General features: G+C 43.5%; 1 protein-coding gene across 5 annotated transcripts in view; it reads right to left on the bottom strand.

Moving 5' to 3' along the window:
* Positions 1–15,667, bottom strand: part of LOC137147238 (GON-4-like protein) — a 47,815-nt gene that overhangs the window by 12,390 nt on the left and 19,758 nt on the right. For all 5 annotated transcript variants that reach the window (XM_067539137.1, XM_067539135.1, XM_067539136.1 and 2 more), the window contains exons 15-21: positions 11,254–11,452; positions 8,814–8,900; positions 7,662–7,833; positions 4,023–4,167; positions 3,352–3,502; positions 2,632–2,748; positions 65–1,807 (exon numbers count right to left, since the gene is read on the bottom strand). In XM_067539137.1, coding sequence (XP_067395238.1) covers positions 65–1,807; positions 2,632–2,748; positions 3,352–3,502; positions 4,023–4,167; positions 7,662–7,833; positions 8,814–8,900; positions 11,254–11,452 — 2,614 coding nt within the window. The remainder of the gene's footprint in view (positions 1–64; positions 1,808–2,631; positions 2,749–3,351; positions 3,503–4,022; positions 4,168–7,661; positions 7,834–8,813; positions 8,901–11,253; positions 11,453–15,667) is intronic.

The following is a 15,667-nucleotide window of genomic DNA, read 5'->3' as shown; positions in this document are numbered from 1 at the left end:
GGCTCTTACAAAGTGGGGCTTTACCTCATTTGCAGAATTCATTTCTAGGCTGCTAAGTTTTTACCTGAAGTTCTGGCACAGAAAGCACGGACTCTTCTGATGCTGATGACATTTCTTCTTCATCCTCCTCATCTTGAGTAAAATCATCAAAATCCTCCTCCTCTTCCTCTTCTTGTCCATCCTTCTCTCCCCCTGCTTCAGGGCCAGCTGGTGTCCCCACAGACTGACCATCCACACTGGATGAGTCCTCTGGTTTCCCCAATGGACTACTGAACTCTGCATTGACATCTGTTGAATGACAGGCATTCTTGGAAGATTCACTGTTCATTTCTGCCCCAGCCATACCAACGTCTTCCAACTCCTGTTCATCCTGGGTGGGTGCCTTCACATCTCTCCCCTCCTCCTCATGGGAAGTACACTCTTTTTTTATTTCCTTCTGTTCACTTAGATGCTCAGATGCAGCTTCCATGTCCAACTCTTGCCCTAGATCCAGTATGAACTCCTCCTTTATCTGAGCACTCATGATGTTTTTCTTCTCCTGAGTTGGATTTGTTTCTTCAGGGGCATCACTGGGATCTTCAGGTTCAGTTTTCACTGTTTCTCCTAAATCCTCCAAATGAGGTAAGAGGTCCATGGTTAATGGCTCCAAGGCCTTCTCCTCCACTGTCTCCACAACTATCCAACTATAGCACTCACTCTCTTTAACCTTCTCCTGGCTGTCATTGTCTGGAGTAGCAGGACCTGTGGTGTGTTCCTTCTTGGGAGAGATGGCAGAACATGAAGAGTAAAGCTCTTGGGGTTCCATTTTGGGCTCAGCTATGGGGTAAGAATTTTCATCATTTACAGCAAGGCAGAAAGTGACTGGATTCAATTGCTCTTTGTCTTCAACAATTGATGAAGCAGAAAGAGCTACAGAGTTAGGCGAGACTATCAAAGGAGAGACTGAAGAGGACACTAGAGGCTGATTTAATGGACATGGGAAGGCGGTGGGATTTACCAACAAAGTTGTAATGGGAATAGCCGGAGTGCCCCTGCCAACGGTTGTGTTCATAGGCTGAATCATACTGCAGCCATTGTCGATACTAACCACTTTCACTGTGGCAGCAGGTATGGTAAAGATGACAGGGGCTGGGTGGATCAAAGGGGCAGCCTTTATCAGAGGGGTGGGTTTTGTTCCCTTTTTCTTTTGGTAACCCTTACGGACACAAGGTTTGCGACTTTTTGATGCAGCCAATGCTGGCAGCATCATTTTTGTCTGAATAGTCACAGGGTCTGAGGATATCAGTGCTGGTGATACAGCAGCTGGGAGAGAAGTTCTGGAATCAGACTGTAGAGTGGAAAGCGCACACTGAAATTCAAAGCGGTCCCCATTTCCTACTGCTGACGGGATGTTCAAGTGCTGCATTCCTGGCCCAGTCTGCATAATTGTAGCTGGCTGGATTAACTGGGGAATTTGAACCACAACTTTGCTAGGAGGAGCTTCTGATTGGGGTAACTTTATAGCAGCTTTCTGAATGTTAATAGTATTGGAACTCTGCTGCAGACAAGGACTCGGTCGAATGAGTAGGGGCTTCAGGGCTGCAGACCTCTGCCGCCTCCAAGCTCTCCTGGAGAAACGGTTGGCAAGGGGCTTCAGTGTCAGCACTATTCCCTTGGGCATGAGCAGAGGGTATTTTTCATCACATTGTGCCTCTGAAGTTTCTTTTCCTGTCCTCAAAAGAGCTGATTCTGTACTAGGTGAACCTGCTGCCTCCCCAGCATCTTCTGCTAATTGCTTCAGCTCCCTATGAATGGAAGACAAACTTGCCTGCAGGAGACAAGAACTTCAGTTATTTAAATCCCATGACCCTTACCACCTTCAGACAACACAGAAAACATTATTCCACAGCAGGAAGCATTGACTTACTTTGATTTACTTTATGAATAAATATATTTTATTTATCGCCCCGTACTAGTTTTACTTGAAAGTCTCCAACAAGTTTGTTTATTTTAAACCCTCATAGGCTAAGATCTGGAAGGAGCAACATGATCATAAAATTCATTATCCTGATGTCTCTCTTGCAAACTTGTTTGTAAAGACTCTCTTAGCAAGAGTCAAAGGTCATCAATTCCTCAATAGATTGATCATGTGATAAAAACTCTGAACTGGGGATTGGGCGATCTGGGTCCAATTCTTGGCTCTGCCATACACTTGCTGTGTGACCTTTGGCAAGTCAGCTAATTTCTTTGTGCCTTGGTTCATTCCCTACCACACAAGGGGTTGTGAGAAAAAAAATAATCAGTGATTGAAAAACATTTAGGTACTACAGGCATAAGGGCCCCATGATAGGAGAGAACTACATTCAAATCCCAGATCTGCACTTTATTCCCAGGGCATCAGGCCCAAAATGAAAACGTTTGTCTCTCAGTAAGACTGTTTGGTGCAGCGAGGAAGGTAGTAACACTGTAAATGCCTGCAAGGTGGTGGCCAACCTGCCCTGACACAAACTGCAATCAGCAGCACCGGCACCACAGAACAAATATTCTAAACAGTTGAATTAAACAAACAGTTCAAGCCAACAGCACTGAAAGGTTAATCAGCTCTAGGAATGAGATGGGAGAAGGAATGCTTCTAAACAGCAGGCACTGTACCTTCAGCCAGAAGGGCAAACGTTGCTCTTCCCTCTCCACAGGGGGTTTCCACTCAGTAGGCTGGATCTCCTCACAACACTTGAACAAAACAGGCAACTGTTTTGTCCTTTTATAATACTGAGGAGAGAGAGGAAGGGAGAAAAGACCAAGGTCAGCAATTCCCATCCTGAATTGGCCTAACTGCCAATGATAGGAAACATTCTTTGGACAATGCATGCTGGGAGTTCAAATGATCCAGAGTTACTCCTATACTGATGGAGTGTTGCTCAAATATGTAAACATTAAGAAATGGAAAAGGAGGGCTGAGCAAAATCTTATGTCCATTTTGACCCCTTTCTCTGAACAGATCATTAGTATTAGCACGTGTGCTCACTGTCTACTTTGGTACCCTATGCAAATCTACAGGTAGGAAGTTCATTATTTCAACATTATTTGAATTACAGTTGTATCAGGGTTCTCTGTAGAAGGATTTGTGGTTCTTGAGAGTCAAAAAGGCAATCAGAGCAATTGTAAAAATTAAGTGCAGAGGGTAGGGTCTCTGAAGGAGTCATCATTCTTAATGGAAGTGAGGTGTCATGGTCTCTCTGAAGAAACACCAGTGCAGATAGAAGGTAAACTCTTTGGGGTAGGGATTGTGTCTTTCCTTATGTATGGACAGCATCTACCACACATGGACACTTGGTAGTTTTAATGTATTTATATTTTACGATTGTCACTTACTCTGATGATATTGTCAGGGGCTCGGTTCATATTGAGGTTCTTGATTCTCACTGTCAGCTGGTTCGCAGTCTTTGCTGTCAGGAGATACTTGCTGATCAAAGGTTTAGGAAACTCTGTCCCTTCAAAGTGTTTCAGACCCAAAGCTAATAAACTGAAAGGAAAAAAAAATTCTCCCAGACAAGGATTCAAACCAAAAGAAACTGTAAATGTCCTCAGTTTGTCCTTCACATCTGCTCACTCTGGTCATCCACAGCAACATTAACCACATGGAGAAGACACAGAATAGAATTAAAAACAGCCAAATCAACTGTTGAATGCTGAACGTGGTTTAATCTAGGGAAACAAACTGTTAATGACTTCAACACAGAACTCAAATGGAGACACATTAATAAATCAAGCTGGTGAGTATGTTGAGTCAAGAACATTTCAACACACTCAGATTTGTCCCTTGGAAGCCAGTACACATATTGGCATAGAAAATTCACAGAAGACAATCTGTCTAGCCTACTGAATTAACAGCAATTGTTCTACTGCTGGAAACAGAGCCCTTCCCTCAAAGTTGCCATCTGGTTGTTCTATTCCATAATTTCCAGATATCCTATCCCTACTTGTTCCCGCATGGAAAGATGCCCCATTTACATTTATCTTATACACTATCATTGAACACCTACTTGTCCTCTGCCTTTGTGAAGATAATCTTGTTCTGGGGGGCTTTTGCCTTCAGGGAGCAAATTGGTAGCAGCTCTGGGTACATAAAGACTTTTCTTGTTGCCAGAATCCATGCCACTTGCTTTGGCAGACAGGGAAATTCATTTGCTGTGAAAAGAATCCACAGATTTGCAAAAGTTGATGAACCTCAAAAGGGTAGATGCTCAAATTCTGAAACTCACCACTACTTTATTGTGAAAGGTGAGGTTCCTATAGCTCCCACTGTGAAAGTAGTAGAGGCTGGGGCTACTCTCTCCCCACCACACTTCCCCAAACCTTGGGACTTCGGTTTAGAACCCAAGAAACTAAAAGAAAATTTAATCTGGCCCAGCAAAAATTACTTTTCTTTTGATTTCCCCACAGAATTGTGTGCGCAATATCTGCTCTGTGGAAGGATGGAGCAGCTCCATTTAACGCTAATCTGTGAATGGCTCCATCTGACACTAATCTGCCTGTCATTTGGCTAAGAGAAAGTCATGACAAAAGTTTCCAAAACAATCCATTCAGAACACTTTTTAATTGTACAATTTCACAGCTCAAGTCCCAAGTCTCATTAGTACAACCCACTCAACTAAAGGAAAATATCTTTGATGTATCACTCAAACCACTGGAACAAATTTTTCCAATTTATTGTTGCTTTCTTGATGGATTTCCAGAGCTTGAAACATATCCACAAACATTTCATGAATTCTGGACTACCAAGCTAAACAATCTTGGACAAGTCGAAAGTGTGGAGGAGTTGCACTGTATGTAAGAGAGCACTATGATTGCTCTGAGCGCCAGTATGAAACTGGAGATAAGCCAGTTGAGAGTCTCTGGGTTAAGCTTAGAAGCAAGAACAATAAGGGTGATGTCGTGGTGGGTGTCTGTTACAGACCACCAGACCAGGAGGACGAGGTAGATGAGGCTTTCTTCAGTCAACTAGGGAAAGTTTCCAGTTCACAGGACCTGATTCTCATGGGGGACTTCCATCACCCTGACATCTGCTGGAAGAGCAATACAGCAGAGCACAAACAATCTAGGAAGTTTTTGTAGAGTGTTGCAGACAACTTCCTGGTGCAAGTGCTGGAGCAACCAACTAGGGGCCGTGCTTCTCTTGACCTGCTGCTCACAAACAGGGAAGATTTGGTAGGGGAAGTAGAAGTGGGTGGCAACCTAGGCAGCAGTGACCATGAGATGGTCGAGTTCAGGATCCTGACAAAAGGAAGAAAGGAGAACAGCAGGATACGGGCCATGGACTTCAGAAAAGCAGACTTCGACTCCCTCAGGGAGCTGATGGGCAGGATCCCCTGGAAGGCTAATACGACGGGGAAAGGAATCCAGGGGAGCTGGCTGTATTTTAAAGAGACCTTATTGAGGGCACAGGAACAAACCATCCCGATGTGCAGAAAGAATAGCAAATATGGTAGGCATCCAGCTTGGCTTAACAAAGATGTCTTTGGTGAACTTAAACACAAAAAAGAAGCTAACAAGAAGTGGAAGCTTGGTCAGATGACTAGGGAGGATTATAAAAATACTGCTAGAACATGCAGGAATGAAATCAGAAAGGCCAAAGCACAATTGGAGTTGCAGCTAGCAAGAGACGTGAAGGGGAACAAGAAGGGTTTCTACAGGTATGTTGCCAACAAGAGGAAGATTAGGGAAAGTGTGGGCCCCTTACAGAATGCGGGAGGCAACCTAGTGACAGAGGATGTGGAGAAAGCTAAGGTACTCAATGCCTTTTTTGCCTCTGTCTTCATAGACAAGGTCAGCTCCCAGACTACTGCACTGGACGGCACAGAATGGGAAGGAGGTGAACATCCCGCAGTGCTGAAAGAACAGGTCCAAGACTATTTAGAAGGATTGGACATACACAAGTCCATGGAGCCGGATGCAATGCACCCGAGGGTGCTGAGGGAGTTGGCTGAGGTGATTTCAGAGCCATTGGCTATTATCTTTGAAAGCTCGTGGCAACAGGGGGAGGTCCCTGATGACTGGAAAAAAGCAAATATAGTGCCCATCTTCAAAAAAGGGAGGAAAGAGGATCCAGGGAACTACAGACCGGTCAGCCTCACTTCAATCCCTGGAAAAATCACGGAGCAGGTCCTCAAGGAATCCATTTTAAGGCAGTTGGAAAAGAGGAAGGTGATCAGGAACAGTCAACATGGATTCACCAAGGGAAAGTCATGCCTGACCAACCTGATTGCTTTCTATGAAGAGGTGACTGGCTCTGTGGATGTGGAGAAAGCGGTGGACGTGATATACCTTGACTTTAGCAACGCTTTTGATACGGTCTCTCACAATATTCTTATCAGCAAGTTAAAGAAGTATAGGTTGGATGAATGGACTATAAAATGGATAGAGAACTGGCTAGAGCATAGGGCTCAACGAGTAGTGATCAATGGCTCCATGTCTAGCTGGCAACCAGTCACAAGCGGAGTGCCCCAGGGGTCAGTCCTGGGGCCGGTTTTGTTCAACATCTTCATTAATGATCTGGAAGATGGGGTAGATTGCACCCTCAGCAAGTTTGCGGATGACACTAAGCTGGGGGGAGTGGTAGATACCCTGGAAGGTAGGGATAGGATACAGAAGGACCTAAACAAACTGGAGGACTGGGCCAAAAGAAATCTAATGAGGTTCAACAAAGAAAAGTGCAGAGTCCTCCACTTAGGAAGGAAGAATCTCATGCACAGCTATAGACTGGGGACCGACGAACTAGGCAGCAGTTCTGCAGAAAAGGACCTGGGGGTAACAGTGGATAAAAAGCTGGATATGAATCAGCAGTGTGCCCTGGTTGCCAAGAAGGCTAATAGCATATTGGGCTGCATTAGGAGGAGCATTGCCAGCAGGTCGCGGGAAGTGATTATTCCCCTCTATTCGGCATTGGTAAGGCCACATTTAGAGTATTGTGTCCAGTTTTGGGCCCCCCACTACAAAAAGGATGTAGACAAGTTGGAGAGAGTCCAGTGGAGGGCAACAAAAATGATTAAGGGGCTGGAACACAGGACTTATGAGGAGAGGCTAAGGAAACTGGGCTTGTTTAGTCTACAGAAGAGAAGAATGAGGGGGATTTGATAGCAGCCTTTAACTACCTGAAAGGGGGTTCCAGGGAGGACGGAGCTAGGCTGTTCTCAGTGGTGGCAGATGACAGAACAAGGAGCAACGGTCTCAAGTTGCAGTGGGGGAGGTCTACGTTGGACGTTAGGAAAAAGTTTTTCACTAGGAGGGTGGTGAAGCACTGGAATGGGTTACCTAGGGAGGTGGTGAAATCTCCATCTTTAGAGGTTTTTAAGCTGCGGCTTGACAAAACCCTAGCTGGGATTATTTAGCTGAGGTTAGTCCTGCTTTGAGCAGGGGGTTGGACTAGATGACCTCCTGAGGTCCCTTCCAACTGTATGATTCTATGATGTGTGCTTACTGTGTCACATTTCTGTGTCTTAAATAGCAAAAGATGGCCAATAATACTGAGGTCATTGCTTAAAGAGACATCAGAAACAACACTGCAAAATTATGCTCCCTTTCAAATCATAGCAAAGAATCTGGAATCCATCTCATTTGAGGGGAGGACATCACCAAACAAGCTATAACTACCCTACAAACCTTCTGCCCCTTCAGCTACATACCACTCTTCTTCACAGTTTTTCGAGGGCTCCAATCGACTTTGACCTGGGCACGAAAGTCTTCAATGAGCTGCAATGCTCCCTTAAGATTACATGGCTGGAACACTGTTTGAAACTTGGGATGGAACTGCTGGTGAAGGAGCATGGAACTATGTGCGAAGTTACTCAGCTCAGTCTGAGAAGTCAAATACAGAGGAGATAAAGGGATTTTCTTTCAATGTAAATAAGTACACATGTATGCAGAACAGTCATTCAGAAAGCAAACTTGTCAGATAGGAGGCAGAGAAAGTTTCAGGGTTACAATTATCATAAGCCCTCCTCCTGAGAGCTTCAGAGCTAGGGATGACCATGGAACACAACTGATTCCATTTATTCTGCTCTGAGCCTGTAAAGCCCCAGCTCTGCTCTGACCAGTTATTGCTGACCCATTCTATTGCAAAACCATTAAAGATCATTGAGCATTCACAGGAAGCTTTGTTTTTAATCTTTCCAAAAAACATGCCAACACAGAACACTGTGTTATTGCCATCACACACAGTTACAACCTGTTTCAGTAAGCAATTGATCAAGCTATCGTATGTACATACTTCTATCACTTTAAAAAAACGTTAAGGAAATATTTCTCAGTTGAGTGAATTCAGATTTCTTTTTAAAGCTTTGCAGGGTATTCCCACTAACCAGCCAACCCTCACGGGGACTTTTTGTACTTCCCTGAGCAAATGCCCACACAGGCTTCAGACAAGTATAGGTTGGGCATGAGCTGAACATGTTTCTCTCACCCAAGGCTTCAATTTCAACTGCAGCAGTCCTGCTAATTCAATCTTAGTCCTCTCTAGAGTAGAGACTGCCATTAGCGTGAGACTGGATGGAGGTTAGTGTTAAAACTAACCAGAAAGCAAAACTCATTTTTACCTAAACTGGCACTGTTAGTGCACTACCCCTGCATTAACTAGGCTCCCCACCCATGACAGCAAACTCTCTCTCACACAGCGCTGAACCATCTAGCAATGTAAAAGCAGCTACAACTACATAACAATGCTCCTTCTTCACTGCCCATTTTTGAAAACAGACAGACCATGTCATCTTGATTAAAGACAATGGCAACCTTTATTTCTGTGATAGAATTACTATACTCGACTTCAGACAGATCCTTACCAGAAACATCCTGGTGGTGCTGGCCTCTGAAGTCAGACTAGGATTGGGGCACGTGAGAAGATGGATTTGAGTCAGGAGCTGGACATGCTGGAAGAACAGGACAGGCAGATGAAGCTTGTCTAATACACTAAGTCACTGTAATGTTCAAAAGTACTGGAAAATATTCTGAAGCACCCACAGGCTGAGCAGCTTATATCTCCTGGGTCTCAAAATGAGGTCTTGGTTACAGACACACTTTAGCTAACAGGAAGCTTGAAACAATCTTTAGTGCTGACATTTTAAGCAATTACCTTAAAAACATAACCACACATTAGTGACACAGCCACAGTTCAGAGACATTTCACAGTAAGTGAAACCAGAAATTAAAGCTTGATACAGGAATCACTTGAGGAAATCCAGTAGATTGCATATGCCGGAAATTATCCTAGATGATCATGGTCCCTTCTGGCCCTAAAAATTTATAAATCATTTAAACTAAAGCAACATGATGGCTGCGAATAGAAATGCACAAAAGTCAGAAAATACAAAATTAGGGTTCCTAGAGCAATGTTAATGGGTATTCCTGAGGGAATTCTGCACCAAAACATTAAAAAGTCTGTGCACAATATTTTAAAATTCTGCAACATTCTGCATATTTTATTTGTTAAAATAACACAATATAATTACACCATTTTCAATTATTTTGGTAATTTATTTCAAAATAGCTGTCAGCAAGTAAGTCTGTAATCATACAGATAAAAAAGATTCAGGAAATGTTTTTTGACAAACGAACAGATTCCTTACTAAGCGTATTAGCACATCTATATGGCTCCGCAGCAAGAGAAAGGCGTAGCACACACACCGAACCCTGCCCACATTCCAGGTTTGGGGCAAGCAGGCTCAGCTCAGCAGGATCCAAGTGTGGGGGGATTGAGGTGTGTGGGGCAATCTAAGTGTGGGTTGCTCGGTGGGGGGTCTGGGTGCAGGGGTTATCTGGAAGCACAAGGGCTTATTGGGGGGGTTCCAGGTGCATGAGGAATGGGATTCTGCAATGGGGTCCAGATGAAGGTGGTTGGGACTCAACAGAGGCATCTGGGTGTAGGGGGGGATGGGGCTCAGCAGCGGGGGTCCAGGTGCTGGGGGATCAGAAGGAGGGTCCAGATGCAGAGGGGTGGGGCTCGGTGGATGAGTCTGGGTGCAGGGGTGCCTGGATGCATGGGGGTTGGGCAGACAGAGAGGCAGCTCCCTGTACCGTGACCCTCCCCCCTACAGCTGGGGAGCAATGGGAGACAGGAAGTGGGGTGGCGGGCCTTCCAGAAGCCAGGGAAGGTTCATAGGGTGGGTCTGACCCAGCCCCAGGACCAGTCAGTACAGGGGGAAAAAATGCCCCCCCCCCAACCCAATCAGGACTAGCAGTTGCAGCCCAGCACACAGTAGGAGCCACCAACCAGGGCATCCCCAGCCCTGCCCCTCCCCAGCTCTGGGTATACCACAACAGTGAGTGAGAGGGACAGAGAACGTCCAGCCCCACCCCAAGAGGCAGTGATTTACATCTCCCCAGGTTGTTCCCCATGCCTGAACCAGATGCACCCTCACCCCCAGGACTGCTGCCCAGGAGGGACACGTGAATCAGTTTTTCTGCAGGGAAAGCATAAAATCTGTGAGGGACATTAATTCTGCACTTGCGCAGTGGCACTAGAATTCCCATCACTTTATTTTGGCAGATCCCCTGAAACCTGCTCACAACCCACCAGGGGCCACGCACCCCTGGTTGAGAACCACTAACATACTATGCATGTGCAACCCATGTTTACATAGCATGGCTCTCTCATAAACCTGTGTGGTTCAGCCAATAGAGGAGGACAGTCTGCTACTGGGTTTGAGCTAACAGATCTGGATCATCAAGAGGACCTTGTGCTGATGACCCCATCTATAGGTGCTATGTCACAAGTGCATGGTATGCCATTTTCAAGCAGAAAATACCTTTCCCAGTCTGAAAGAGAACCACTGATAACTGCTTTAAGTATGGCCTTTCAACCAGCTGTGTGCCCAATTTATAGTGAATGATTTCTAGTCAAAAGGATAATAATTTCAGAAAGTTAGAAGGCCACAAAATATTGGTTTAGAATTAAGTCATTGCTTCAACACAGTCAGATTTCAGCTCTCCCACATCTAGTTAAGGAGGATGGAATTCATCTCTTGGCAACCACGTCCCATGGATGATTTTAATTCATTCAAAGAGTGACACCAAATTGTAGTGCATAGATTTGATTCACTAATGTTGTGGTACCAGAATCTAGAGTACAAAACCTGTACCTCATTTCAACAGGCAACTTGCCTGACTGCTTGCTGTGGCACTGGATGGTGCCATCATGCTATGCAGAAGCCTTTGCTCTGCAGTTGACAATGAATGTGTGATAAAATGGTATAATATTTGTGTGAGGATTACTATGTCTCTTACCTGTTGCATTTGCTGATGTAGCCTCTTTTTCTGCCCCATGTCCAAAACTAGGGTTTGAAGTGGCTTCTCAATTTGAGGTTTTGATCTCTCCATCTCCTGTGGCTGCTTGGTTGAAGATTTCTTTATTCTCAGCTGTTCAAGCTGTTCCTTCACGGTCCGGTGCTGTTCATTCAGTAAATTGGCCAGAGGCTCTTCAAATCTGTTTCAGATCAAGCAGACAGTATTATGTCAAGTCCATGATTTACAGACAATCCTCTTAATGATCTGGATTAGCAACTAGATTTTACTTAGCTTCTGGAAAGCACAATTTAAATATTAATTACAATTCTATAGCACCTTTCATCTCAATGAATCAAAAGTAAGTTATAAACCTGGTATTTACAAAAATCCCTTCACCCATCACAGAAATGCTGCCACTCCTGGAGTGTGACACAGCACCTATTCATTCAACAACCTAAAGCAAAAGTTAACAGTTTAGGACTGGAAATTAAAGGTGAACCTGTGTCCAATTAAAGCTGTGAGAATTTAAGGAATCAAAATAGGTCAAATTTGGCCACAACAACATTAATCAACATTAATAATCCTGTTTTTGAGAAAAGTGTCATGGAATCTTTAATGACGGTAGGCAGTCAGGGCTTTAGTTTAACATCTACAGCATCTTCAGCAGCACCATGCCACTCAACACCATGCTGGGACATTGGTTAATCACAGACTCAGACAAAAGCATTTCCCTACTGAACCATCTGTTATTTCCTGCAATATTCTGCATTTTCCAAGGAAGTATCTTCCTCAAGTACTCAAATACCACAGTAACGGCCATGGTATAAGAACCTAGATTAGACAGAGCTAAAAAGAGATCATCCAGGCATTGACCAGGACCAAGCTCATTTAGCTTGTGAGATTAGACAAGATCATAGTCCAAAGAATTATGGCTGCTAGCTATTACCATAATCAGTCCCTTGACACCTTAACTGACTGCTTCTTGGAGCAGCTAATCCGAGAACCCACAAGAGGAGAGAGAATTCTTGATTTAGTCCCAAGTGGAGCACAGGATCTGGTCCAAGAGGTGAATATAGCTGACCTTAACATAATAACATTTAACATCCCTCTCCCTCTCTGTGTGTGTGTGTGTGTGGGGGGGGGGGGGGGGGGAAGGGGAGAAGGGAGGGAGGGAAGAGAGAAGACACACACGGACGACGGACACCAAAGCAGCCCACAATGATAATATTCAATTTCAGAAAGGGAGACTATACAAAAATGAGGAAGTTAGTTAAATAGAAATTAAAAGGGACAGTGCCAAAAGTGAAATCCTGATAGAAATTAAAAGGGACAGTGCCAAAAGTGAAATCCTGCAAGCTGCATGGAAACTTTTTAAAGACACCATAATAGAGGCTCAATTTAAATGTATACTCCAAATTAAAAAACATAGTAAGAGGACAAAAAAAGTGCCACCGTGGCTAAACAACAAGGCATCCTTAAAAAGTGGATGTTAAAGCCTATTGAGGAAAACAGAAAAAAGTAGAAACTCAGGTAAGTGAAGTGTAAAAATATAATTAGGAAGGCCAAAAAAAGAATTTTAAGAACATCTAGCCAAAGACTCAATAAGTAACAGCAATTTTAAGTACAACAGAAGCAGGAAGCCTGCTAAACAAACAGTGGAGCCACTGGATGATCAAGATGCTAAAGGAGCACTCAAGGAAGATAAGACTGTTGCAGAGAAACTAAATGAATTCTTTGCATTAGTTTTTACGTGAGGGAGATTCCCAAACATGAGCCATTCTTTTTAGGTGACAAATCTGAGGAACTGTCCCAGACTAAGGTGGTATAAGAGGAGGTTTGGAAACAAATTGATAAATTAAACTGTAATAAGTCACCAGGACCAAATGGCATCCATCCAAGAGCTCTGAAGGAACTCACATGTGAAATTGCAGAACTACTAACTGTGGTATGTAAATCAGCTTCTGTACCAGATGACTGGAGGATAGCCAATATGATGCCAATTTTCAAAAAAGGCTCCAGAGGTGATCCCAGCAATTACAGCCCAGTAAGCCTAACTTCAGTATCAGGCAAATTGGTTGAAACTATAGTAAAGAACAGAATTATCAGACACATAGATGAATAAGATTTGTTGGGGGAAGAGTCAATATGGTTTTTGTAAAGGAAAATCATGCCTCACCAATCTACCAGAATTCTTTGAGAAGGTCAACAAGCATGTGGACAAGGGTGATCCAAGAAATAGTGTACTTAGATTTTCAGAAAGCAAAGCAAGTAGTCATGGGATAAGAGGGAAGGTCCTCTCCTGGATCAGTAACGGGTTAAAAGAAAGGAAACAAAGGATAGGAATAAATGGTCAGTTTTCAAAATGGAGAGAGGTAAATAGTGGTGTCCCCCAGGGGTCTGTACTGGGACCAATACTGTTCAACATATTCATAAATGATCTGGAAAAAGGGGTAAATAGTGAAGTGGCAAAATTTGCAGATGATACAAAGCTACTCAAGTAGTTAAGTCCAAAGCCGACTGCAGAGAGTTACAAAAGGATCTCATAAAACTGGGTGACTGTGCAACAAAATGGCAAATGAAATTCAATGTTGATAAATGCAAAGTAATGCTCATTGGAAAACAAAATCCCAACTATACATATCAAATGATGGGGTCTAAATTAGCTGTTACCACTCAAGAAAGAGATTTTGGAGTCATTGTGGGTAGTTCCCTGAAAACATCCACTCAATGTGCAGTGGCAGTCAAAAAAGCTAACAGGATGTTGGGAATCTTTTAGGAAAAGGATAGATAAGACAGAAAATATTGTATTGCCTTTTATAAATCCATGGTATGCCCACATCTTGAACACTGCGTGCAGATCTGGTCCTCCCCCTCCCGCCCCCTTCTCAAAAAAAAGATGTATTGGAATTGGAAAAGGTACAAAAAAGGGCAACTAAAATTATTAGATGTATGGAAAAGTTTCTACATGAGGATAGATTACTAAAACTGGGACTTTTCAGATTGGAAAAGAGATGACTAAGGGGGGAATATGATAGAGGTCTATAAAATCATTACTGGTGTAGAGAAAGTAAATAAGGAAGCATTATTTACTCCTTCTCATAACACAAAAACTAGGGATCACCAAATAAAATTAATAGGCAGCACGTTTAAAATGAACAAAAGGAAGTATTTCTTTACACAATGCACAGTCAACCATAGAACTTCTTGCCAGAGGATGTTGTGAAGGACAAGACTATAACAGGATTCAAAAAGAATTAGATAAATTCATGGAGGATAGGTCCATCAATGGCTATTAGCCAGGATAGGCAGGGATTGCTGTTTGCCAGAGGCTGGGAATGGCTGACGGGATGGGTCACTTGATGATTACTTGTTCTATTCATTCCCTCTGAAGCACTTGGCATTAGCCACTGTCTGAAGACAGGATACTGGGCTAGATGGACCATTGGTCTGATCCAGAATGGCCATTCTTATGTTCTAATGAGATCACTTTTAGCTCTCCAATGCTGTGGGCATAGTTTGTAAATATTCATGATATGCCCGAGTTGTACTCAGAAGGTTATTTCATTACGTTTGCTGCTGCTACAGCAGAGAAGATGGGATAAATATTCCTGTCATTGCAAAAACAGTTTTAAGTGTCAGCCTGTTTATGATAGAGCTCTATAGATAGTCCAATCAACACTATCCCACCTCTGACCCAACCAGAGATCACAATCAAGGCCCCTCTAAGACATTCACATTCCAAGATACTAAACAGAAGAAGCCAATGGAACAAACAAGTGACATTTTCCCATAAAATTACCTCCCTACAGAAGTCCAGGAAGAACACAACATACAGATAATGCCAGGGAGGAAGACACCCGTTAGAAAGAGGACTTACGCTTCCAATGTGAAATGGACACAACTAACCCTTCCCAAAGAAAGTGTGTATGGAGGGACACTGACAAAGGAAGTTAAGAGTGAAATACCCTTCACTTTCAGATTGTAGCTGGTCAAAGATTTCCACACTCTCCTCCAGTACTGCTCATCTGGAGAGAATGACGAAGATGCCCAGCAGTCACTTTAGCTCCCTTCCCAAACAGATACAGCTTGGCCTTGAGCTGAGCTGCCCCATAGACAAGGAGACTCCATTCAAACTGCAGTTCACATTCAGCCCACTGGTCATTGTTACCGTTTCAATGGTAAGCCACCATTTCTTAAAATAAATGTTAACTAAGAACAAGAGAGGGATAGTGAAATCTGAAGCTTCTCAGCTTGTAATCATTGGCTAAAATTTAGTCCATGCTAGTAGTGTGCTCTGCCGAGATGGAGAGTTCGTGATGTGAGATCTCGGTAACAAGGAAAGAGCAGCCGGACGAGGAAATGCCCACACAGTTAGTTTTATTCAGGCTGCTAGTTGCTATTACAATATTTTAAG

This window comes from Emydura macquarii, unplaced genomic scaffold (assembly GCF_026122565.2).
Source record: "Emydura macquarii macquarii isolate MOO-44397 ecotype Brisbane River unplaced genomic scaffold, CSIRO-AGI_Emac_v2 contig_527, whole genome shotgun sequence".
NCBI lineage: Eukaryota > Metazoa > Chordata > Testudines > Chelidae > Emydura > Emydura macquarii.
Note: the sequence above shows the minus strand (reverse complement) of the source record. Positions and strands in the feature narration are given on the sequence as shown.